The sequence below is a fragment of the Brassica oleracea genome, chromosome C1, assembly GCF_000695525.1.
Source record: "Brassica oleracea var. oleracea cultivar TO1000 chromosome C1, BOL, whole genome shotgun sequence".
Classification (NCBI taxonomy): Eukaryota; Viridiplantae; Streptophyta; class Magnoliopsida; order Brassicales; family Brassicaceae; genus Brassica; species Brassica oleracea.
The window spans coordinates 8,503,227-8,529,524 of NC_027748.1; the positions used below are offsets into that span (position 1 = coordinate 8,503,227).

The 26,298-nt window shown below is 35.8% G+C and overlaps 3 protein-coding genes across 9 annotated transcripts; all 3 read left to right on the plus strand.

The window, feature by feature from the left end:
• The first annotated feature begins 351 nt into the window (after positions 1–351).
• On the plus strand, positions 352–4,342 carry LOC106314968 (probable LRR receptor-like serine/threonine-protein kinase At4g20940). 4 transcript variants are annotated; one of them, XM_013752766.1, is made up of 5 exons: positions 352–482; positions 610–672; positions 815–1,915; positions 2,003–3,514; positions 3,582–4,342. In XM_013752766.1, the coding sequence occupies exons 3-5, from the start codon at positions 871–873 to the stop codon at positions 4,166–4,168; spliced, it is 3,144 nt and encodes a 1,047-aa protein (XP_013608220.1). In that variant the 5' UTR covers positions 352–482; positions 610–672; positions 815–870; the 3' UTR covers positions 4,169–4,342. The 4 variants fall into 4 exon arrangements, with proteins under 4 accessions (XP_013608220.1, XP_013608230.1, XP_013608225.1 ...); XM_013752776.1 differs by lacking the exon at positions 610–672 and having other exon boundaries at positions 776–1,915; XM_013752771.1 differs by lacking the exon at positions 610–672.
• A 2,041-nt stretch (positions 4,343–6,383) lies between these two features.
• Positions 6,384–10,382, plus strand: LOC106314787 (probable LRR receptor-like serine/threonine-protein kinase At4g20940). 4 transcript variants are annotated; one of them, XM_013752614.1, is made up of 5 exons: positions 6,384–6,514; positions 6,642–6,704; positions 6,847–7,947; positions 8,035–9,546; positions 9,614–10,382. In XM_013752614.1, the coding sequence occupies exons 3-5, from the start codon at positions 6,903–6,905 to the stop codon at positions 10,198–10,200; spliced, it is 3,144 nt and encodes a 1,047-aa protein (XP_013608068.1). In that variant the 5' UTR covers positions 6,384–6,514; positions 6,642–6,704; positions 6,847–6,902; the 3' UTR covers positions 10,201–10,382. The 4 variants fall into 4 exon arrangements, with proteins under 4 accessions (XP_013608068.1, XP_013608074.1, XP_013608071.1 ...); XM_013752620.1 differs by lacking the exon at positions 6,642–6,704 and having other exon boundaries at positions 6,808–7,947; XM_013752617.1 differs by lacking the exon at positions 6,642–6,704.
• Positions 10,383–17,258: 6,876 nt separating this feature from the next.
• On the plus strand, positions 17,259–19,568 carry LOC106299364 (transcription factor bHLH36-like). The gene is made up of 3 exons (XM_013735470.1): positions 17,259–17,480; positions 17,581–17,946; positions 19,314–19,568. The coding sequence occupies exons 1-3, from the start codon at positions 17,352–17,354 to the stop codon at positions 19,386–19,388; spliced, it is 570 nt and encodes a 189-aa protein (XP_013590924.1). The 5' UTR covers positions 17,259–17,351; the 3' UTR covers positions 19,389–19,568.
• The last annotated feature ends 6,730 nt before the right edge of the window (positions 19,569–26,298 follow it).

Consider the following 26,298-nt stretch of genomic DNA (forward strand, 5'->3'; position numbering starts at 1 on the left):
AGCCGCTTAGGCACATCTGTGACTCGCTCACTAAAACAGTGAATACTAAAAAAATTAAAAAGAAAGACCGAATATTTCTCCCGCTACTCTTTAGCCTTTTACTTCTGAAAAGACTATGGAAAAAAGCAAACTATTATGTCTTTCTCGTGAACCCAACAAAAGTAAAAAAATTAAAATATCATTTACCCTCTTTACGGAGTCCTTGTCGTTCTCGTCACTGTCTAGCAATTTTTCCCATCTTTGCTTTTGTTTTTAGCCTTCTTTGTTTGGTTCTTCGTAAACAGTTACAGTGACATTCAAAGTGTGACCCACAAAAAGTTTCTCACTGTCTCACTGGTTCACTCTATTGTGTTGTGAACCAAATCCAAAAAAAAAAAAAAAAAAACTCAGTAGCAGTAGTGCATGAGCTAAAGAAACAAGACGATTCTGCTTCAAAGTTTTTGTCTTTCTTCTTCCTCAGCTCTGTCGGCATTTTCATTCCGGTAAGATAAAAATCCTTCCTTTTTTTTATATTCTCTCTTTGCTTTGAGGTTAGGATAGATCTCCGAATGGGACCACCCAACATTGAATTAAATTAGCTCATCTGTTCTATTTAATGTTTATTTCCAGCTGATTCCCTTCGGTTCAAGCTTGTCTCTTCTCTCTTTGCTACTTGCATTTCGTTTGATTGGGGTAGATTTTTCTTCATTCTGTGTATTGATTTTTGCGCAAAGATTGAAACTTTCGCTTGTAACTTTGATGGTTTCTAACTTTGGTTCATTAACTTTTCTGTCAGATTGACGACTTGTGTTCCATGAATGTTCTGTGTTGGTAGGTTGTTGGGTTTCTGCAAAAAACTGTAGCTTTGAGGGAACCTTTTTTAAGTCAAGGATGAGGATTTTGTTACTACTTCTGTCCATGTTTTTCCTGTCTGCAATGGGGCAACTTCCTTCACAGGACATCATGGCACTGCTTGAATTCAAGAAAGGAATCAAACATGACCCTACAGGGTTTGTCCTCAACTCCTGGAACGATGAGTCCATCGACTTCAACGGCTGTCCTTCTTCCTGGAACGGTATCGTCTGCAACGGTGGTAATGTAGCTGCTGTTGTTTTGGACAGTGTGGGTTTGTCTGCAGATGCTGATTTCAGTTTGTTCTCTAACTTGACAATGCTCGTCAAACTCTCCATGGCTAACAACTCCATTTCCGGTGTCTTACCAAGTAACTTAGGCGGTTTCAAAAGTCTCCAGTTCCTGGATTTGTCTGATAACCTCTTCTCTTCTTCGCTGCCTAAAGAGTTTGGTGGGTCAGTGAGCTTGAAGAATCTTTCTTTAGCTGGTAACAACTTCTCTGGTGAGGTTCCGGAGTCTATGGGTGAGTTGGTTTCGCTTCAGTCGTTGGATATGAGCCGTAACTCCTTATCTGGACCTTTGCCAAAGTCCCTGACAAGGCTGAACGAGCTGCTTTACTTGAATCTGTCTTCTAACGGATTTACCGGGAAAATCCCAAGGGGCTTTGAGTTGATTTCGAGTCTTCAAGTGCTTGACTTGCATGCTAACTCGTTTGATGGTAATCTTGACGGAGAGTTTTTCATTTTAACGAATGCGAGCTATGTGGATTTCAGTGGGAACAGATTGGTGACAACGTCTGGGAAGCTGGTGCCTGGTGTTTCTGAGAGCATCAATCACTTAAACCTCAGCCACAATCAGCTCGAAGGTTCGTTGACTAGTGGGTTTCAGTTGTTTCAGAACTTGAAAGTCTTGGATCTTAGCTACAACGAGTTATCCGGAGAGTTGCCTGGTTTTAATTATGTCTATGATCTTCAAGTGCTCAAGCTTAGCAACAACAGATTCTCAGGTTCACTTCCCAATAACTTGTTGAAAGGTGACTCTTTGCTTTTAGCAACGCTGGATTTGAGTGGCAACAATCTCTCAGGTATGCTCTTAGCTAGAGAGTGGGGATTGTTATATATTGGTGGCACCAAGAAAACTAAAAATCTAACTCTTTTTGTTTGTGTTGCAGGGGGAGTAAGTGATATCATGTCAACAACTCTTCACAGCCTTGATCTTTCTTCAAATTCACTCACAGGAGAGCTTCCTCTCTTGACTGGAAGCTGCGTCTTGCTTGATCTCTCAAACAACCAGTTTGAAGGAAACTTGACAAGATGGTCAAAATGGGAGAATGTTGAGTATCTTGATCTCAGCCAGAACCGTTTCACTGGGTCGTTTCCAGATGTCTCACCTCAGCTTCTCCGAGCAAATCATCTTAACCTTTCCTTCAATAAGCTCACAGGCTCACTTCCAGAACGGATCCCAACCCATTATCCGAAACTCCGTGTTCTCGATATAAGTTCCAACAGCTTGGAAGGGCCACTCCCAAGTGCATTACTATCCATGCCCACCTTGGAAGAAATCCACCTTCAAAACAATGGGATGTTAGGTAACATAGGACCCCTCCTGCCTTCTTCTGGTTCCAGAATACGTCTTCTTGACCTCTCCCACAACCGGTTTGATGGTAATCTTCCTGGTGTTTTGGGAGCTTTGACCAGTCTCCAAGTGCTGAATCTCGCAGCAAATAGTTTGTCTGGATCTTTGCCAGACTCCATGGTCTCTCTAAGCTCACTAGACGTGTCCCAAAATCATTTCACTGGACCACTCCCCAGCAACTTATCTACAAGTCTTATGGCCTTTAATGTTTCATACAACGATCTATCAGGGACTGTGCCAGAGAATCTGAGGAACTTCCCACCATCTTCCTTTTATCCTGGAAACAGCAAGCTCATCTTCCCTGCTGGATCCCTTGGTTCAAATGCATCAGAAGCTTCCAAGAGGAAGAAGCCAAGGAACTTACTTATTAAGGTTGTGATAATAGTTTCCTGCGCCGTTGCTCTTGTAATCCTCATCCTTGTGGCTATCCTCCTATTTTGCATCTGCAAATCAAGAAGACAGCAAGAGCGTTGTGGTGTCACAGGTAAAGATATTAATAGGACAATCCCCTCAGGCAGTGGAGGTAGTATGGTTATCTCTGCTGAGGATCTCGCCGCTTCAAGAAAAGGCTCCTCATCTCCAGATGAAAAGCTAGTAGCTGTTGCAACGGGCTTCTCTCCTTCAAAGACGAGTAATCTGTCATGGTCGTCACCTGGCTCAGGAGACTCATTCCCAGCTGATCAACAACTAGCACGGCTTGATGTTAGGTCACCGGACAGACTTGTGGGAGAGCTGCAGTTTCTGGATGATTCTATCAAACTGACTCCAGAGGAGTTGTCTAGGGCACCAGCTGAAGTACTGGGAAGAAGTAGCCACGGGACTTCTTACAAGGCAACGCTTGATAGAGGAGTGTTTCTAACCGTGAAGTGGCTAAGAGAAGGCGTTGCAAAGCAGAGAAAGGAGTTTGCTAAAGAAGTGAAGAAGTTTGCAAACATTAGACATCCTAATGTTGTGACACTACGAGGATACTATTGGGGTCCTACTCAACACGAGAAGCTTATTCTTTCTGATTATATATCTCCTGGAAGCCTCGCTAGCTTCCTTTACGGTAACACTCTCAATAAACTTCTCTATCACTATATTCATCAAACTTATTGTTCTTGTTTGGTTTCTAGATCGACCAGGGAAGAGAGGTCCTCCTTTAGCTTGGATCCAACGGCTAAAAGTTGCAGTAGATGTGGCACGTGGTCTAAACTACCTCCATTTTGACAGAGCTGTCCCACATGGTAACCTCAAGGCGACAAACATACTCTTGGACGGAGCAGAGCTAAACGCGCGCGTTGCAGATTACTGCCTCCACCGTCTCATGACACAAGCAGGCACAGTGGAACAGATTGTAGACGCAGGCATCCTCGGTTACCGAGCTCCTGAGCTAGCTGCTTCGAGGAAACCGTTGCCTTCGTTCAAATCAGATGTCTATGCATTTGGTGTGATACTTCTTGAGATCTTAACAGGGAGATGTGCTGGAGATGTGATCACAGGTGAACACGAAGGTGTTGATCTGACGGATTGGGTTAGGTTACGTGTTGCTGAAGGTCGTGGTGCGGAATGCTTTGACTCGGTGTTGGCTCAGGAGATGGGAAGTGATCCTGTTACAGAGAAAGGCACGAAAGAAGTTCTTGGGATTGCCTTGAGGTGTATAAGATCGGTGTCTGAGAGACCTGGTATCAAGACCATTTATGAAGACCTGTCTTCGATTTAGTAAGAATGTTTTTTTGTAGGTTGAGATTCCAATGGAGTTTGTTTCTCCTTTGTCAAGTGGTATGCTTTTGTTTCTGAAGAAGCATGTTCTTGGTTTAAGGTTTTGTGTTGTGTGTCTGCTTCTGTTAGTTTTTTTTTTTTTTTGTAACATTTTTTAGCTGTAAAAAAATTGAAATCTGCTCATGTCTCATGAGTGAATGAAATTTTTAGTTTACCAGTTAGCTCTCTGTTCAGTTGCCTTGGAGTCAAGTTCATGGAAATTGTTGTTTTTGATCAAAACCGGTTAAATTACAGGCTAAACCAAATCAAATAGCCCATTAAACCGTTGTATTGGAAAATTAATATTTTTATTCCCACTTGGATTACTGTTGTCGCCGTGGACTATGCAGTGTCTTGTTTGATTTGAGGGGGAACATCAAAGACCTTGCAGTGCTCTACTTATAGATGAATTTGAGCAGAAGCTGTTGCAGAAGGTAATCGTTGAGGTTTTGCCTGAATGGTGCATGACAGATGATGAAAGACTGGTAGTGTCGATGAAATGGTTAGATTCAAAAGCTGAGGAAGATTTGTAGCCTGAGCAATTAGGTGAAGCTTTTTGCTAGAGTGCTATCTTTGATGTATGAATGTTCTTGAGCTTTTCTTTTTCTGAAACCATTGTGTTATAGGTCCTACAGACTGTTAACTGGATTAATAAAAAAATTTTAAAACACTTCTTCATTCATTTCATAAGATTGTATGTTGTAAAATTAATGCTTCAATAATTTACCTATACCAAATAAATTCAGTACAATGTAGATCCTAATAAAATGAACAAATCCAAGTAATAAAGTGAGTTAAAATTTGTATTGCAAATACTTTTAAAAGTTTGTTGAAATTTCCAAAACATGAGTGTTTTGAAACGGACTGAGTAGGGGGACAACCCTGAGATTTATGGAGTTTGAACAATTATTGTTTTGGAATCAAATGTTCTATTCATTTTTATATTTTGGATGATTTATTTGATCAAACAATTGATGCATATTAATTGTTTAAAAATTGAGGAGCAAGCCGGATATTATGTTCTTCTGTGTGAAAATCCATCGTGTGGAGAAATATGATACGCTAAAACATTTTCACATGTTGAAGACGTGATTCGACCACTTTCTTTCTTTCTATGGCCTACACATGTCCGTAGCTATCCCAAGCTCAGATGTTTTTGTATTTGGCTCCTATAAGTCAAAATCCATATGCTAATTTTAAGGATGTATATTAGAATGGGAAGATCTATCAATAAAAATCGATTGTTGACGTCGATCGCACTACATTGTTGATGTCGACTAAACAAAGCATTTGACAAGATTTTGGATTTTGGTGGAAATAAAATAACAAATGGACAAGAAACATTTTGTCAAGCGTATTGGATTTTTGTTATTAAAACCAACATATCTGAAGATGTTCAACGAAAAGAAAATCTAAACCATTTCTGATTTGACAAATTCTAATTTTCAGTTTAAGATTTACAATTGCAGAAATTATATTATCTGTAATTTTCACAGTTTTGTCAACAAAATGTCTCTACAATTAAATACTGCCTCTCTTTTTTATCCTCATTATTAGTACTCTAAATTGTCATGCTTACCATAAGACTCATCCTTAAGAATTGTTGAGGTACGTGTACAAAAGGTTATGGAAACAAGGTTTTAGCAGTGAGCTTACAGATCCATTTGCTGAACCACCATAGTAGATGGAAGGAAGCATTGGTCTAGCGGCTAACTAAGCATTTTCGCGACCTCCAACCTCCAACATTGTGCTTTAATCTTATAGATAATGTGCCAAATTGTATGTTCTATGTGTAATTTTTTTTAGCGTTCTATATAGTTATGCTTAGCCGCTTAGGCACATCTGTGACTCGCTCACTAAAACAGTGAATACTAAAAAAATTAAAAAGAAAGACCGAATATTTCTCCCGCTACTCTTTAGCCTTTTACTTCTGAAAAGACTATGGAAAAAAGCAAACTATTATGTCTTTCTCGTGAACCCAACAAAAGTAAAAAAATTAAAATATCATTTACCCTCTTTACGGAGTCCTTGTCGTTCTCGTCACTGTCTAGCAATTTTTCCCATCTTTGCTTTTGTTTTTAGCCTTCTTTGTTTGGTTCTTCGTAAACAGTTACAGTGACATTCAAAGTGTGACCCACAAAAAGTTTCTCACTGTCTCACTGGTTCACTCTATTGTGTTGTGAACCAAATCCAAAAAAAAAAAAAAAAAAACTCAGTAGCAGTAGTGCATGAGCTAAAGAAACAAGACGATTCTGCTTCAAAGTTTTTGTCTTTCTTCTTCCTCAGCTCTGTCGGCATTTTCATTCCGGTAAGATAAAAATCCTTCCTTTTTTTTATATTCTCTCTTTGCTTTGAGGTTAGGATAGATCTCCGAATGGGACCACCCAACATTGAATTAAATTAGCTCATCTGTTCTATTTAATGTTTATTTCCAGCTGATTCCCTTCGGTTCAAGCTTGTCTCTTCTCTCTTTGCTACTTGCATTTCGTTTGATTGGGGTAGATTTTTCTTCATTCTGTGTATTGATTTTTGCGCAAAGATTGAAACTTTCGCTTGTAACTTTGATGGTTTCTAACTTTGGTTCATTAACTTTTCTGTCAGATTGACGACTTGTGTTCCATGAATGTTCTGTGTTGGTAGGTTGTTGGGTTTCTGCAAAAAACTGTAGCTTTGAGGGAACCTTTTTTAAGTCAAGGATGAGGATTTTGTTACTACTTCTGTCCATGTTTTTCCTGTCTGCAATGGGGCAACTTCCTTCACAGGACATCATGGCACTGCTTGAATTCAAGAAAGGAATCAAACATGACCCTACAGGGTTTGTCCTCAACTCCTGGAACGATGAGTCCATCGACTTCAACGGCTGTCCTTCTTCCTGGAACGGTATCGTCTGCAACGGTGGTAATGTAGCTGCTGTTGTTTTGGACAGTGTGGGTTTGTCTGCAGATGCTGATTTCAGTTTGTTCTCTAACTTGACAATGCTCGTCAAACTCTCCATGGCTAACAACTCCATTTCCGGTGTCTTACCAAGTAACTTAGGCGGTTTCAAAAGTCTCCAGTTCCTGGATTTGTCTGATAACCTCTTCTCTTCTTCGCTGCCTAAAGAGTTTGGTGGGTCAGTGAGCTTGAAGAATCTTTCTTTAGCTGGTAACAACTTCTCTGGTGAGGTTCCGGAGTCTATGGGTGAGTTGGTTTCGCTTCAGTCGTTGGATATGAGCCGTAACTCCTTATCTGGACCTTTGCCAAAGTCCCTGACAAGGCTGAACGAGCTGCTTTACTTGAATCTGTCTTCTAACGGATTTACCGGGAAAATCCCAAGGGGCTTTGAGTTGATTTCGAGTCTTCAAGTGCTTGACTTGCATGCTAACTCGTTTGATGGTAATCTTGACGGAGAGTTTTTCATTTTAACGAATGCGAGCTATGTGGATTTCAGTGGGAACAGATTGGTGACAACGTCTGGGAAGCTGGTGCCTGGTGTTTCTGAGAGCATCAATCACTTAAACCTCAGCCACAATCAGCTCGAAGGTTCGTTGACTAGTGGGTTTCAGTTGTTTCAGAACTTGAAAGTCTTGGATCTTAGCTACAACGAGTTATCCGGAGAGTTGCCTGGTTTTAATTATGTCTATGATCTTCAAGTGCTCAAGCTTAGCAACAACAGATTCTCAGGTTCACTTCCCAATAACTTGTTGAAAGGTGACTCTTTGCTTTTAGCAACGCTGGATTTGAGTGGCAACAATCTCTCAGGTATGCTCTTAGCTAGAGAGTGGGGATTGTTATATATTGGTGGCACCAAGAAAACTAAAAATCTAACTCTTTTTGTTTGTGTTGCAGGGGGAGTAAGTGATATCATGTCAACAACTCTTCACAGCCTTGATCTTTCTTCAAATTCACTCACAGGAGAGCTTCCTCTCTTGACTGGAAGCTGCGTCTTGCTTGATCTCTCAAACAACCAGTTTGAAGGAAACTTGACAAGATGGTCAAAATGGGAGAATGTTGAGTATCTTGATCTCAGCCAGAACCGTTTCACTGGGTCGTTTCCAGATGTCTCACCTCAGCTTCTCCGAGCAAATCATCTTAACCTTTCCTTCAATAAGCTCACAGGCTCACTTCCAGAACGGATCCCAACCCATTATCCGAAACTCCGTGTTCTCGATATAAGTTCCAACAGCTTGGAAGGGCCACTCCCAAGTGCATTACTATCCATGCCCACCTTGGAAGAAATCCACCTTCAAAACAATGGGATGTTAGGTAACATAGGACCCCTCCTGCCTTCTTCTGGTTCCAGAATACGTCTTCTTGACCTCTCCCACAACCGGTTTGATGGTAATCTTCCTGGTGTTTTGGGAGCTTTGACCAGTCTCCAAGTGCTGAATCTCGCAGCAAATAGTTTGTCTGGATCTTTGCCAGACTCCATGGTCTCTCTAAGCTCACTAGACGTGTCCCAAAATCATTTCACTGGACCACTCCCCAGCAACTTATCTACAAGTCTTATGGCCTTTAATGTTTCATACAACGATCTATCAGGGACTGTGCCAGAGAATCTGAGGAACTTCCCACCATCTTCCTTTTATCCTGGAAACAGCAAGCTCATCTTCCCTGCTGGATCCCTTGGTTCAAATGCATCAGAAGCTTCCAAGAGGAAGAAGCCAAGGAACTTACTTATTAAGGTTGTGATAATAGTTTCCTGCGCCGTTGCTCTTGTAATCCTCATCCTTGTGGCTATCCTCCTATTTTGCATCTGCAAATCAAGAAGACAGCAAGAGCGTTGTGGTGTCACAGGTAAAGATATTAATAGGACAATCCCCTCAGGCAGTGGAGGTAGTATGGTTATCTCTGCTGAGGATCTCGCCGCTTCAAGAAAAGGCTCCTCATCTCCAGATGAAAAGCTAGTAGCTGTTGCAACGGGCTTCTCTCCTTCAAAGACGAGTAATCTGTCATGGTCGTCACCTGGCTCAGGAGACTCATTCCCAGCTGATCAACAACTAGCACGGCTTGATGTTAGGTCACCGGACAGACTTGTGGGAGAGCTGCAGTTTCTGGATGATTCTATCAAACTGACTCCAGAGGAGTTGTCTAGGGCACCAGCTGAAGTACTGGGAAGAAGTAGCCACGGGACTTCTTACAAGGCAACGCTTGATAGAGGAGTGTTTCTAACCGTGAAGTGGCTAAGAGAAGGCGTTGCAAAGCAGAGAAAGGAGTTTGCTAAAGAAGTGAAGAAGTTTGCAAACATTAGACATCCTAATGTTGTGACACTACGAGGATACTATTGGGGTCCTACTCAACACGAGAAGCTTATTCTTTCTGATTATATATCTCCTGGAAGCCTCGCTAGCTTCCTTTACGGTAACACTCTCAATAAACTTCTCTATCACTATATTCATCAAACTTATTGTTCTTGTTTGGTTTCTAGATCGACCAGGGAAGAGAGGTCCTCCTTTAGCTTGGATCCAACGGCTAAAAGTTGCAGTAGATGTGGCACGTGGTCTAAACTACCTCCATTTTGACAGAGCTGTCCCACATGGTAACCTCAAGGCGACAAACATACTCTTGGACGGAGCAGAGCTAAACGCGCGCGTTGCAGATTACTGCCTCCACCGTCTCATGACACAAGCAGGCACAGTGGAACAGATTGTAGACGCAGGCATCCTCGGTTACCGAGCTCCTGAGCTAGCTGCTTCGAGGAAACCGTTGCCTTCGTTCAAATCAGATGTCTATGCATTTGGTGTGATACTTCTTGAGATCTTAACAGGGAGATGTGCTGGAGATGTGATCACAGGTGAACACGAAGGTGTTGATCTGACGGATTGGGTTAGGTTACGTGTTGCTGAAGGTCGTGGTGCGGAATGCTTTGACTCGGTGTTGGCTCAGGAGATGGGAAGTGATCCTGTTACAGAGAAAGGCACGAAAGAAGTTCTTGGGATTGCCTTGAGGTGTATAAGATCGGTGTCTGAGAGACCTGGTATCAAGACCATTTATGAAGACCTGTCTTCGATTTAGTAAGAATGTTTTTTTGTAGGTTGAGATTCCAATGGAGTTTGTTTCTCCTTTGTCAAGTGGTATGCTTTTGTTTCTGAAGAAGCATGTTCTTGGTTTAAGGTTTTGTGTTGTGTGTCTGCTTCTGTTAGTTTTTTTTTCTTTTTGTAACATTTTTTAGCTGTAAAAAAATTGAAATCTGCTCATGTCTCATGAGTGAATGAAATTTTTAGTTTACCAGTTAGCTCTCTGTTCAGTTGCCTTGGAGTCAAGTTCATGGAAATTGTTGTTTTTGATCAAAACCGGTTAAATTACAGGCTAAACCAAATCAAATAGCCCATTAAACCGTTGTATTGGAAAATTAATATTTTTATTCCCACTTGGATTACTGTTGTCGCCGTGGACTATGCAGTGTCTTGTTTGATTTGAGGGGGAACATCAAAGACCTTGCAGTGCTCTACTTATAGATGAATTTGAGCAGAAGCTGTTGCAGAAGGTAATCGTTGAGGTTTTGCCTGAATGGTGCATGACAGATGATGAAAGACTGGTAGTGTCGATGAAATGGTTAGATTCAAAAGCTGAGGAAGATTTGTAGCCTGAGCAATTAGGTGAAGCTTTTTGCTAGAGTGCTATCTTTGATGTATGAATGTTCTTGAGCTTTTCTTTTTCTGAAACCATTGTGTTATAGGTCCTACAGACTGTTAACTGGATTAATAAAAAAATTTTAAAACACTTCTTCATTCATTTCATAAGATTGTATGTTGTAAAATTAATGCTTCAATAATTTACCTATACCAAATAAATTCAGTACAATGTAGATCCTAATAAAATGAACAAATCCAAGTAATAAAGTGAGTTAAAATTTGTATTGCAAATACTTTTAAAAGTTTGTTGAAATTTCCAAAACATGAGTGTTTTGAAACGGACTGAGTAGGGGGACAACCCTGAGATTTATGGAGTTTGAACAATTATTGTTTTGGAATCAAATGTTCTATTCATTTTTATATTTTGGATGATTTATTTGATCAAACAATTGATGCATATTAATTGTTTAAAAATTGAGGAGCAAGCCGGATATTATGTTCTTCTGTGTGAAAATCCATCGTGTGGAGAAATATGATACGCTAAAACATTTTCACATGTTGAAGACGTGATTCGACCACTTTCTTTCTTTCTATGGCCTACACATGTCCGTAGCTATCCCAAGCTCAGATGTTTTTGTATTTGGCTCCTATAAGTCAAAATCCATATGCTAATTTTAAGGATGTATATTAGAATGGGAAGATCTATCAATAAAAATCGATTGTTGACGTCGATCGCACTACATTGTTGATGTCGACTAAACAAAGCATTTGACAAGATTTTGGATTTTGGTGGAAATAAAATAACAAATGGACAAGAAACATTTTGTCAAGCGTATTGGATTTTTGTTATTAAAACCAACATATCTGAAGATGTTCAACGAAAAGAAAATCTAAACCATTTCTGATTTGACAAATTCTAATTTTCAGTTTAAGATTTACAATTGCAGAAATTATATTATCTGTAATTTTCACAGTTTTGTCAACAAAATGTCTCTACAATTAAATACTGCCTCTCTTTTTTATCCTCATTATTAGTACTCTAAATTGTCATGCTTACCTAAGATATACGCATCCACCATAAACTATCAGTGTAGTGTTGTACATAATAAAAGATAAAAGACTTAATAAAGATTGATTTACAAATTGATTGGTGATGGGAACTAAAGATTATGAGCATGTCAGAGTGTCGATTATGTTCGAGTGGTTCAGCAACATCCACGCATTGCCTTAGCGAAAAAGTTGCCCATATTATCATTAACCTTATCTTCCATCCTTCTTCTTTTTACATATATAGAAAAGGGAAATTGCATCTAGTAGCTGAGAAAAAAAAACCAAAATTCACAAAATGACTAAAATCTCATTCTCTCTCCCTTTTTTTCTTCCTATCTCTCTCTTAAAAACTAATTTTAGTTTTTTTTTTGGTTATTTCACAAATAACCCTATAGAAAACAATTTTAAGTGTTTTCCAATGATGGTATTTAGAAATCATGAAGGGTTTAGGTTCTGAACTTTTTGGTTACAACAAAAGAAATAGAAAATTTCATACAAGCATAAATAATTATAGCATTCGAATGCAAGTAGTATGATTCACTCAACTTACTGGGGGGGACCTTAGTAACTTCAATAGAACAAAAGTTCAAAGTAATATTGGAATTTTCAGCATACCATGTTGAGAGTTAATGAATTTCTGTTTAAAGCTAATTATCGATGAATAGATTCACTCATACTCTTAATTACAAGCTAACGTTGGTCTCTTCTTACTTCCAAAGTAACAAAATCGATCATATAACTATATGAATCGCAATATAGTAAGTCAAAAATTATATATATATATATATATATTTTTTTTTTTTGACATCGAATAGAAACTTTTAAAGACTACCTAGCAGTTCTTTGGCCAGCTTGAACTAGCCAATTCGGTGCAAAGCAGTTGACAAAAGGAGATCCAAATACGCGTGATCTTCCACCTTTAGCGAGGGTGTCGGCACGGACATTCATCGATCTTGGAATATGAGATATAGAGAATTCTGTAAAATCTGATGATAGGGCTTTTATTTCATCTAACTCCGATGCCATTGCAGGCCAGTCCTCTTCCTTCTCTAGCAGCTTGATCAGTTGTTTGCAGTCAGACTCGAATCTCACCTCTCTGTGTCCTGTTTTCAGCAGTTCCTGCATAGCTTCTGCATGAAGAGGAGAAGCTATGTCACGAATACCGGTAGCACCAAACAGAACCGGAGCTTCCTCATCGATCTGCACGAAGCCAAGCCCAGCTCTATCGTGGGCATTAGTCCAAGACGCATCTATTTGGCATTTCCATCGAGCTGTGTGTGTCGCTTGTACTGATCCATTTACAGAGCTTTGTTGCTCTTCCGTGTTCCTGGTGGTTTCCTCTGTTATCCTCTGTGCTAACGTCCAACTTTCTGCTTTCTTTACGGCGAGTTGCAGCGAATCCAATGGCGAAATATCCTTATCTTTAAAAATCTTCTCATTACGGGCTTTCCAAATATACCAAGCGATCTATGGGAATGAAGCCAGCACTTCTGGGTTCACTCCTCCTTTTTTGGCGCGAAATAGCAAGAAATCCAAATTTGAATATAAAGAATTACTCGGGAAAATCTCCGGAGGAGTTGGAATGGTAGAGAGAGCCCAGCGTTGTAGAGCAGGTGGGCATTCAAACAGTGTGTGATTAATCGTTTCACTTTCAGCACCACACCGAACGCATATACTTTCTCTAGAGCAGTACCTCTCTTTTAGTTGTGTCGCTGTGTTTGAGCTTATATGGAGCTTTAATTTTCCAGATTGCTTTCTTAAGTCCTGTTGTGCTTGGTTCTGTTACTGAAATTTTCCAGATTGCTTTCTTTAGTAAGTCAAAAATTATATTTAAAGACCATACTTTTTACTTTGTCTTGCTTTCGTTATATCTTCTATATCTGTATGCAACCTTTTGCCTTTTGGTATAGATACCTTTCCTTTACAAACCCTTTTTCACTAAACTGTTATTAGCACAAATTAATTATCATTAGACTGTTACAAACCCTTAGTAACTTCAGTAGAACAAAAGTTCAAAGTAATATTGGAATTTTCAGCATACCATGTTGAGAGTTAATGAATTTTTGTTTAAAGCTAATTATCGATGAATAGATTCACTCATCTATACTATAATTTATGAAGTGATTTAGCTTATTTGTCATGATTTCCATGATTCTAGGTAATTTTGCTTATTTGTCATGGTTTAATTAGGTTTAAGTTAAGTCACTAATTTATAAATAGTTTTATTAATAGTTTTTAGCTGAGTCAATAGTTTATTAATTTAAATAATTCAACTATAAAATATGTAATTAGATATATAATTATTTTGATTTTGCTTATTTATCATGTAATTTATTAATTTTAATTTTTTTTATTTATCATGTTCTCCATGATTTAAGTTAATTTTGCTAATTTGTCATGTTTTATTATGTTTTAGCTATTCATTAATTTATTATTAGTTTTTAACTGAGTCATTAATTTATTAATTTAAATAATACAACTATTTCAAGATTTGTAATTAGATAATTTTTTTAAAAAAAAATTGTAACTTTAACGAGTTATGATCAATTCTTATTATTCTATTTTAAAATCATATTTGTTACTGAATAATTTTAAATCATATTCGTTACTAAATGTGGAACATAATCTATCTTTTAATATAGTTTATAGCTTAATGATAGTCTAGATAATGTGTAAGTGATATTTATCTTAGTCTAGGTCGTATTATAGTTATAGTAGTATGTAAATGCTAGGGGAAATTACATGTTTACCATTTTTCATATTTCCACTTTTCATTTTTACCACCACTAAATGGACATTTTCAAAAATACCTTATTCATTAAGTGGCAAAAGATTCTTATGCACTTGTTCTTTATATATATAATAAATAAATATTTAAATAAATAATAATCTAAAAAAATAAAAAATAATTTTTTTAAATTTTTTTTCGAATTATACTATTTCGAAATTCAAACCCTAAACCCTAAAACTCAACTCTAAACCCTAAACCGTCAATCCTAAACCCCATTTTTTTTTGAAATACGAACCCTAAACCATCAATCTAAACCCTTTTTTTTGAAATACGAACCCTAAACCCTGAAACATCAACTCTAAACCCTAAACTCCGAAACATCAACTCTAAACCCTAAACCCTAAACCTTCAACTCTAAACCCTAAAACATAAACTCTAAACCCTAAACCTCTTCAACTCTAAACCTTAAACCATCAACACTAAACCCTAAACTATCAACACTAAACCCTAAACCCTAAAAAATAAACTCTAAACCCTAAATCCTAAAAAATTAACCCTAAACCCTAAAACATCAACTCTAAACCCTAAACCCTAAACCTTCAACTCTAAACCCTAAATCCTAAACCCTAAACCCTAAAACCCTAAAGTTGATGTTTTAGGGTTTTGATTTGAAGGTTTAGGGTTTTACGGTTTAGGGTTTACGTTTACGTTTAGGGTTTAAATTTGAAGGTTTAGGGTTTTAGGGTTCGAATTTTGGAAAAATAGGGTTTAGGGTTTACGTTTAGGGTTTAGAGTTGATGATTTAGGGTTTATATTTGAAGGTTTAAAGTTGATGTTTCGGGGTTTAGGGTTAGAGTTTATGTTTCATGGTTTAGGGTTTAGAGTTGATGATTTAAGATTTAAAGTTGATGTTTTAAGTTTAGATTTATGGTTTAGGGTTTATGTTTAGGGTTTAGAGTTGATATTTTAGGGTTTAGATTTGAAGATTTAGGGTTTAGGGTTTAGAGTTGATGTTTTAAGTTTAGATTAGTTAGCCATATGTTTTTTTTTGTCAAAATTTATTAAAAGGTTATAAATGTCTTTTACCTTTCATTAAAGATGAGGGTAAAAGTGGTTAGTGTAAACATGAAAAGTGGTACTTTAAAAATGGTATTTTTGGCAATTTCCCTAAATGCTAATACATAGAATTATGATGCCGATTTTATGTTAGTATCCATTTTAATATTCTATTATTATAATTTGCCGACTCTATGCTATGATTGTATATATTCTCATCATACGTTTGATGAGAAATACACACAAAATTTACAAAATTTCATCTTTAAATAATATGAAACACTTCAAACGTTGTCTTTTGGAAAAAGAAACATGTTTCACTTTTTCTTATTGGAGATATTGAGTTGGCTAAATATTGTTATAAAATTAGAGTAAAGGTGTTGATACTTTAGAATCATGAAAAAATCAAAATTTGTTCCAACTGAATTGGTGTTGGTTGATATCATCGTAAATATTAATTTATTTCATTATTGATTCACATTAATTATACGATTTGGTGTTAGTCAATTATTTTGAAATTTTTTTTTTTAGGGAACTAGGGACTCATGTTTCTATTGATAAATGTTCTTTTGGCGACTTGTCTTTTGATAATTTCCGATCTAAGTTATGTCAAGAAGATTATTTTATTCTGCATAATTTCACTTCCGGTGATTAGACCATAAAAATTTTAAGATAAATTTTTATAGAACAACCAAAATCATACCTTGCGATGATTTTTCAAAAAAGTTAAAAAATAATTATTTCATGGAATATGTTTTATTTTTTAATTTTTCTTTCAAATTTTTTTTGTGTTTAGATATTATTGGCGAAGTTGTGAATGTTGAACCTTTAAAATATATCATTGCAACAGGAAAATGTTTAACTAAGTTAGAATTAATTACTATTCGTGACACAATGTAAAATTTATTCAGAGTTTAATTTAATATTGTTTTATTTTTATGACATGACGCTTATTTAAATTTTTAATATTTAGTGATAGATGTTTAACATGCACATTCTTGGTATGCAAACCAAGTATCATATTTCTTTAAATCAATCCTGAAAATTATAGTGATATGTATTATTGAGTTTTATTTAAGTTCTCTGCATAGTTCTACATGCCCAAGAACTGTACTACTAAATTAAAGATTTGTTCCTTCATATTAAGTACGCTTACACTTAAGCTAAAAATTTTAAAACTAGACTCTTTAATATTAAAAAAAACTTTGGGATTCAATTTCCAGATAAAAGAATCATATATAAACAATAAGAAAAATATTTCCACATAGTAAGCAATTGAGATTTGGTTAATAAAGACCGATAACACAAAAAAAAATATTTATATCTAATTAAATACATTAGCATAAAATAAATATAATAGTAAAAAAATATTAAGAATATATATTAGCTCGCACAAGCTAACGTTGGTCTCTTCTTACTTCCAAAGTAACAAACTCGATCATATAACTATATGAATCTCAATTTAGTAAGTCAAGAATTATATTTAAAGACCATACTTTTTACTTTGTCTTGCTTTCGTTATATCTTCTACACCTGTATGCAACCTTTTGCCTTTTGGTATAGATACCCTTCCTTTACAAACCCTTTTTCACTAAACTGTTATTAGCACAAATTAATTATCATTAGGCGAACCAATATATATGTCACTTAAACCAAGTAACTCTTTTCTTTATATATATACATACATGTGGTTAATATTTCAGTTTCGTAGTCTATGTGAAACACTCCAAGAAGAAGAGTAAGAAAAAAACAATATGGATCAGAGCCATTTAAACGCAAGTCAATCAAGATCTGTAGATCGCAAAACTATTGAGAAAAATAGAAGGATTCAGATGAAAAACCTCTACTCAGAACTCAACTCTCTTCTTCCTCAAACTTCTAGGGTTTCTTCGTCTTCTTTGTCCTCTCATATGCATACATATAATATGTGATTTTATGTCTAGCATATAAAAGCCTTTTTCTTGTTAATGGTTATATATATAGGAGTCTTTGGCACTGCCTGATCAGCTAGATGAAGCTGCAAACTACATCAAGAAGCTACAAGTGAACGTGGAGAAAAAGAGAGAAAGGAAGAGGAAACTTCTTGCGACTACAGCTTTCGAGAAATTGAATTCCACTGGATCTTCATCGATGTCTTCGAGTGTGGACCTCTCCATGCCAAGAAGGTTACCTAGAATCGAGATTCAAGAAACCGGTCCGGTTCTTCACATCTTTCTTGTGACAAGCGTGGAACACAAGTTTATCTTCCATGAGATCACTCGTCTTATCACTGAGGAAGCAGGAGCTGAGATGACTCATGCTGGATACTCCATTGTTGATGATGCCGTCTTCCACACTCTTCAATGCAAGGTAATAAGATTATTTTTTGGATCTGATGATTAGGAAAAATCAAAATTTGCTATTGCTACTATGCTAAAATATGTGTAATCCACACTGTATTCTCGCAATGGGAATATGATTAAAGTTGGTCACTGAACTAATATTCAACTTGGTAAAAACACGTTTTTTTAATCTTTAGACAACGATTAATCATATATACTTGCATATTAATTATATTTACTAGAACTCGACCCGCGCAACCGCGCAGGTTTTTGTTTTTATTTATTTTTATATAAATATTTTGTTTTCAATTCTAAATTTGTATATATTATACTCCCTCCGTTTCAATATAGATGATGTTTTAGAATGATTATTTTGTTTCAATTTACATGAAGTTTTGAGATTTTAAGGTTAACCAATTAGATTTTACTGTCTTTTTTATAATTGGTTAACTGAATTTCAAATTATATCTTTAAAATATTTTTTTAAGAAAAAAATAATTTTCTTAATCTTTGTGCACTAAGGCAAAACATCAAGTATTATGAAACGGAGAGAGTAATATATATGTGTGTATCAATTTTTAAAACATAATAAGTTTACGATATATTTTTTTCATTGAATAGATTGTTTCAAACTTTCACATGTATTTGAATCTTCTTCTATATATATATTTTCGGATTATTATTTCATTATTAAAATCGTAACTATAGATATAAAGATTAGTATAATATTGTTTTATTGTCATATTCAAAGATATTGTAACATTTTAAAAATTTAGAAAGTTTTTAAAAAATTAAATTTTTCGCTTCATAGATTTATATTATCGAGTAAATAAACATTTAGTTTTTGTTTAGTTTTTAAAATAAACTATATAATTTATAATGTGTTTTAATTGGTTTAAGGTAGTAAAGATTAATCATTGTTAGATAATATGATTTTTGTTATTTAAAAAAAAATCTTTATAATTTTAAAAGTTAACAACGACAAATATTTAAATATTTAACATATGAATGTATAGTATTACAACATTAAATTATATCTATTTAATTTATACTATTTATAAATCCAATGGATCATCTATTGTTTAAATCCAATTATTGATAGCCCAATAAAAGTTTCTGGTAGACCCAAAATTTAAATGATAAGATTAGAGATTAAATGTAATATGACTTTATAGAAATAAATCTATTAGGTTCATTTTTAAAAAAATCACACATGAATCAATGTTGTGACTTCTGTTTTAATATACAAGATATTTTATTGATACACTTAAAATGCAAAGAAACTATACATTGGTCCTATCTAATAAGTTGATTCCTGGTACTATGACTATCTATAGATGTCCTATCTTTTTTTGTTGTTGCTAATTGTTAATATATACCGTAATTTACGTATAGGTGGAAGATTGTGATTACGGAGCTGGGACTAGAATTTCAGAGAGTCTGAAGAAACTTGTGAACACAGTCAACTAATATTCTCTTTAACATGTACCCTTTCGTCCCTCTCCTTGCAGTTTTTTCTATTTTTTTCCTTCTGTTTTACTTTTTGTTTGTTGAATTTTATCTTTTATTATGAAAGCAATGTTTCTATGTGAGCATAATATGCCATTTTAAAATCTATTGGGATGATGTATTGGAATTGAAATTGAGACTTAAGAGCAAAACAAAAAATTTCTAATTATGTAACCTCTGTTATAAATTAAGTTCTGGTTGAAGCCCATATTCGAAGACTCATATTCTTATGTCTTTGTATTTCTTAGCCCATATTGTATTAGGGTTTCATACTTACGTAATTCCCTATATAAAGGGTTCCTTATTATCTAATAAAAATACATACTTTCCCCTTATTTTCATAACACGTTATCAGCACGATAGCCTCTAGCCCTAAGCCCCCACAAAATATTATTCAACTCAGCCGAAAATCATCAAACCCTAAACGCAAAAGAATCTGCCTCGGAACTTCAAAGAGGCCGTTCTCTCAAACCGTGAGGACCCAGAAAACGATCAAGATATCAAATCGAAGCCCTCGCCGAGACGAATCAGTCAGTGCAAACCGCTTGTCGATCTGACCACCGACGCGCCCCCATGCACAGATACAGTGCGCACTGATTTTGATTTGGAAACCAAATCCGATTCCAACAAGGATTTTCTAGCCGAACTCAACTCCTGTGCAAGATAAGTTTATCATACCTTAGTTGATTCATGTTATCTTGTTGGCGTTCATGTTATCTAATGCTCCTCGTGTTGTTTCATGAGCCGAGAGAATTAAAATCTAATATCAACAAGGAGTTCAAGCCGAGAGGAGTTGCTGCCCGTGTGATCAAACTCTCTTTTCCATTCAGATCAAAAGGAGTTCATAGCTCGTTCGCGACAGACGATCAAGGCGTTCCCGATCAGACGTTCGCGACCCGATATAAGCGACTCGATCCATTCCAGATCGCGTCTCCGATCAGCCTCAATCCGTTCGTGCTTCCGTTCGCGACAACATCAGCTCGCGGCTCGATCAGCATGTTGGACAGCTCGCGTTTCGTTCCCGATCAGCTTACGGTTCATCTCTTTGGTGGTCCAGTTCAACAATCATCTAAGGTTAAAGGTAATTCGAAACCTAAGAACCTATAATCGAATTTGGATTGTTTGATAAAGAATGAAACCCTAAAATTCTAATCTTTATGAATCAAAACCATAGGATAATAGATCAAAACCCTAATGAGTAAATCGAAGCTCAAAAGTTCGATACCCCAAACCCTAAATCGAGATTGATCTATTGATCAATTAAAATCGAAATCCTTAATGGTTTTGAATCTCAAATCAAACTCCTTTGATCTAAGATCAAAATCGAAACCCTAAACCCTAATTTGAAAATCATTTTGATTGTTTGAATTTGAATTTGAATTGATTGTTTTGATCACCTAGAACTGTTGCTAAGATTGTTTAATCTCGAATTTGATATTGAATTGATTGAAACCCTATTTTGATAGCCTTGATAGTTTTAATTAAAATCACTTGATCATATCATATCTTGGCCGTGCGGCTTGTTGCATCATTCATACATAAACTGATCACATCGATTGATTTTAATTACACTTAGAACTTTATGCTAGGGTGGTTTTGAATTGAAATCAAATAGCCGTATGATTGATCTTTGATTTGGCAGTGTGATTGATGTTTGTGCATTGCCGTATTGATTGCATCACATGAACTGATAGAAACCATCTATGCTAGGATTGCAATTACACAATGAACTGAATGCATTAAAACGAACTGTTTGAATCCTTGGCTGTGCGGCTTGTTTCCTGTTTTGGCCGTGAGGCTTGTTTCTTGGCCGTAATGCTTATTGCTTTGTTTGAACATTGAAATTAATCCTAAAGATCTAAAATTATCAATCTATGACTTCAGATGTCGAAAATCAACAACTTGGATTTTGCTGCCCTAAATCTCTCTGGAGATAATTACCTTCAATGGGCGCTTGATGCTAAGATCATCCTGAAATCCAAGGGACTCGGTGAGTGTATCACCAAGGACAATAATGCCAGTGAGAAAGATCGATACAAAGCCATCTTGATCATTCGCCATCATCTAACTGAGAGTATCAAAGATCAGTATCTGACCATTGAGAATCTTTTAGATCTTTGGAATGAATTGAAATCGAGATATGATCACCAGAGAACGGTGATCTTACCAAAGGCTCGGTTTGATTGGAGGAATCTCAGAATCCAGGATTTTAAAGTCAGTGGACGAGTATAACTCGGCACTGTTTAAGATTGTTTCAAAATTGAAACTATGTGGTGAAAGTATTACGGATCATGATATGCTTGAGAAAACCTTTGGATCAGGATATGCTTGAGAAAACCTTTTCCACTTTCCACACAAGCAATGTGCTGTTACAACAACAGTACCGTGAGAAAGGTTTCACGACCTATGCTAATCTTATTTCTTGTCTCGTGCTCGCAGAGCAGAACAATGAATTATTGATGAGAAACAGTGAAATGAGACCTACTGGCTCAGCCCCACCACCTGAAGCACACGCCACAGAGGAAAATAAAGAATCCCATCACGTCCAAGGAAACGACCATCATGGCCGTGGTCGAGGAAATAGGAACGGACGTGTCCGTGGTCGAAGCTCCTTTGGCCGCGGGCGAGGGAATCAACATGGTCGAGACCATGGGCGTGACCGTGGCTCATTTGGATGAGGTCATGGTCGCGGCCGTGGCTCTTCATTTGAACTTCAACACTCGACCACTTCAAGCAAATCAATGTGCCATAAATGTGGTATGAGCAATCATTGGGCTAAAACTTGTAGGACTCCCAAGCATCTAGTTGATCTCAATCAAGAGAGTTTGAAAGGGAAGAATCCTGAAGCCCATATGACTTATCAAGATGAAGAAAATGATTTCAATCATGATAACGACGATCTTATGGATTATGAAACTTCAGATTGTATAAAAGACTTAAGAATGATTTCGACTTTTGTAATTTCTCAAAGCCTTGGCCAAATGAAATCTTAGCCAAATTTTAAGACATGATCACTTGTTTAAAACTTAAAATCTGATCATAAAATTACTCCTTGGCCGAAATCTATAAGAATCCTAGAACCATTCGGATTTGGCCTGGCCGAAACTTATGTTTGGCCTAATGAACAATCGCATGATCTTTAAAGCCTTGGCCAAGCTTGGCCTAGCCTAAATCTTAATCAAATGCAAAGTCTAAATTCTCTTGGCCAACCTTTAAAAGACCTTGACCGAAGGCAAAAGCTTGGCCAAATTGAAATTTCTATTGGCCAAATATGAAATCTAGTCAAACTAATAGAATATCTTAGCCAAAGAATTTTGGTAAAATCATTTTGGCCGAATCTCCTTGGCCAAAGTCTTTTGAATAATATATCTTGACCGAATTTAAATCCCTATTAATCTAATTAGACTTTATTTATTTCTGGCTATTTGTTGCACACTTTGATTTATTTAATGGATGATGTTTTCAAAATTATTGTCTAAGGGAACAAAATTTGATATTAAATTACCTAAGTTTGGGATTCAATACGAGATAAATGAACATTAAGTGTTATTATCTCGAGGGGGAGAATCAGAGAATCCTAAAATCCTTAAATAAGTTAAGCATCCACGACAACAATAGCCTAAATAGAACTCGGCCAAAATCAAATCTGAAAACGAAATTTGAGATTATATGGAGATTAATGATTGGCAAATCGGTCATGCCATTCCGGTTAAGTATGCGACATTCTAAAGAATGGTTTAAGATATGCTGCCCCTTTGAATAAGAGAATTGATAATATGAATATTCACCATGATATTTCGAAAATAAGCAAGGAATTTCGTGGGCTTGATCACCCACGGATGGACTGATCATCCATCATATGTGACGACATATGGTTTGGTTGTACATATCCTTGTCAAAATCTGCAATAAGTTTGCAAGAGTAATTGGTGATACCGGTGGATTTATCTAAACTATTAAAACAGGAGTACAAATTTGAAATAGCCCTGACTTTTCCTAAAGAATTACAGTCTCGTGCCACTGAGTAAATAAAATAGATTTATTTTAAATGTAAACTATTAATCATTTATTGTAGTTAACCATTTCCAGTTGAGATGAAACCATGCCATTTACGGTTTTCAATTCGTCCATGTTTATGAAAAATATGAGTTTTAGAATTACAGACATGGCCTAACTCAAAACTCATTATTCACTGATTGTGCTTATCTATACTATTAAAACATGATCCTATTGTCCTTTTTACCTTAGCCTGCCATTTCTTTACTAACATTGCATATTTCATTAAGGGCAATCAATTAATATTAATAACATATCTATATTGAGCCATTTTTTTCGGATCTAGCTCACTGTCCACGTCAGATCTCTCTTGGGCCATTTGGGCCGATTAAGAAATCAGATCCAATTCTCACATTTTTTTTTCCTTTGGGCCATTGAGTCCAAGTTCAAATAATTTCAACTATTCTTAATTATTATTTTTTTCTTTTCTTAATATAATTTAAGCATTCATAAAAATAATTGAATTTTTTTATTGAAAAGTATAAATCTTTATTAAAAGTATATAATTTTTTAATTAAAATATTAACCCCATAATAAAATTAATTTATCAGAGTTATACCAACTTAATTTATTAAAAAAATAAAGTTTAATTTTTTAATCATAAATAGTCATTTAAAATGAAACACGATAAAGAAAGATAAAAAGTTTAAGTCTTTTGTAAAATAAAACATAAATATATGAAATATGACATTTACTAAATATTTGTCAATTGAAAAAAAAATGAAAATGAACTCGCGCTTTGAAAGCGCGGGTCAAAATCTAGTATTATATTATATATCAAACTGGGAATTTAAAAAAAAAAATTCTAGACAATATATTCGCTTCAGTTAAAAAAACCTGAGACTTTGCTGCCTATAATTTTAGGTTTGTGTTTCATCGCTGCTTTCTTTTCCAAGCATAAACAAACCATTGCATGGTTTTTAAAAAATATAACAGGACCATTGCAAGGTTTCTTAAAACGTTGACTATGGATGATTATACTATGGCTTTTGTGGCATACAAAGTAACTGGTTTAATCTTCCTATCATTAAAGATCTCGTGATAACAACAATCTATCAAACCGGTTAGTAATTGAAAAAAACTTTTTGAATGGGTGGAATATACCTTTGTTTTTGAATTGTACAGTAAATAATTAATATTAAAATGACATATATATATATGTATATATCTAAATTAGTTATGAGAATATAAACTTAACAAAACAGATCATCAAATGAAAAATAAATATTCCACATATTTTAACAAACTGCCGAAAGAACTAGAATATAGAAACTCAATATCTAAACTTATAACCCACATATATTTCGATTTCCTAAGAACTATTATTTCCATATATATATATTCAGTCCATAATCTTAAAGATCTCATGATAACAACAATCTATCAAACCGGTTAGTAATTGAAAAAAAAAACTTTTTGAATGGGTGGAATATGTTATAAATCATGGAGTGGATTGCGCCCGGTCCAAACAATACCTAGAAGATGGAGAGATGGCCGAAGCCTAGAGAGAGGAGAGAGAGAGCCGACTTCAGGAGAGAGAAAGACAGCCACAAAGCTTGGAGAAAAGGAAACCCTTTCCTCTTCCTAGTAGATGTAATCTTTCCATTATTATGTATTAGTAGTTTTCCTAATCCTAGTGTGTTTAGGCTTTGGATACTTTCCATTTATCTTCATCTTGTAATCCTTATATAAAGGAATCCCCTTGATCATTAATAATAACAGAGAAATATTCAATCTCTAAACTCCCTAATTACAACACGTTATCAGCACGATAGACTCCAAAATCCTGAGACAAAACCTAACCTAAAATCCGTCACATAAAAAACCCTAAATCAGGCGCAACTTAAAATCGATCTATCTCTCAAACCCTGAGGAACCAGACGACAAGCCACATATCAAATTGAAGCTCTTGACGAGACGAATCCATCAGCACTAACCGTTCATCGATCCGATCTCAGACGCGCCTACACTCGCAGAAAAAATACTCGGCGCCGTCTTGGTCTTTTGGAACCCTAATCCTAACCAACAAGATTTTCTAGCCAAATTCAAATCCTGTGAAAGATAAGTTTATCATACCTTAGTTGTTTGATTATATCTTGTTCAGATTATGGTGTTCATGTAATCTAATACTCCTTGTTTTTATTTCATGAGCTGAGAGGAGTTGGTGCAAAGATCTCAAACACAAAGCTGTTCGCGATCCACATACTGACCATGAACCGACGATCTCAAGCTTGACCAGCTCACGGATTGGGTAATTTGTGCGCCTGCTGCCTTCCTGATGCAAACGTGAGGTTCATCTGACTTTGGTGGTCCGGTTCAACCCTACAAAATAAAGGTAATTCGAAATCTGAAAACAAGAATCGAACCTGGTTGTTTTGTAAAGATTGAAACCCTAAAAGATAATCTCTAAAACTAAAAGCCATAGGTTAAATAGATCATTCCCTTATGAGTAAATCGAAGCTCTATAAGTTCGATCTAAACCTAAAAACGAGATTGATCCATTGATCAATTAAAATCAGAACCTTAAAAGGTTTTTGAATCTCAAATCAAATCCCCTTGATCAAAGATCAAAGTTTTCGAAATCCCCTAAAAACCCTAATTTTGGAAAATCAGTTTTTTATTTTGATTTGAAACTTGAGTGTTTGATTGATCGCTTAGAGCTATGATTAGGATTGTTTTAAAACTTGAATCTGAATCTTGTTTAAACTAAAACCTTAATCTCGAATTTTAAAATTCCTAATGGCCTTGAAACCTTTAATCTTGATTGATATTCCTAAAGGCCTTGAAACCTTAAATCTCTCATTACTTAAAGCTTG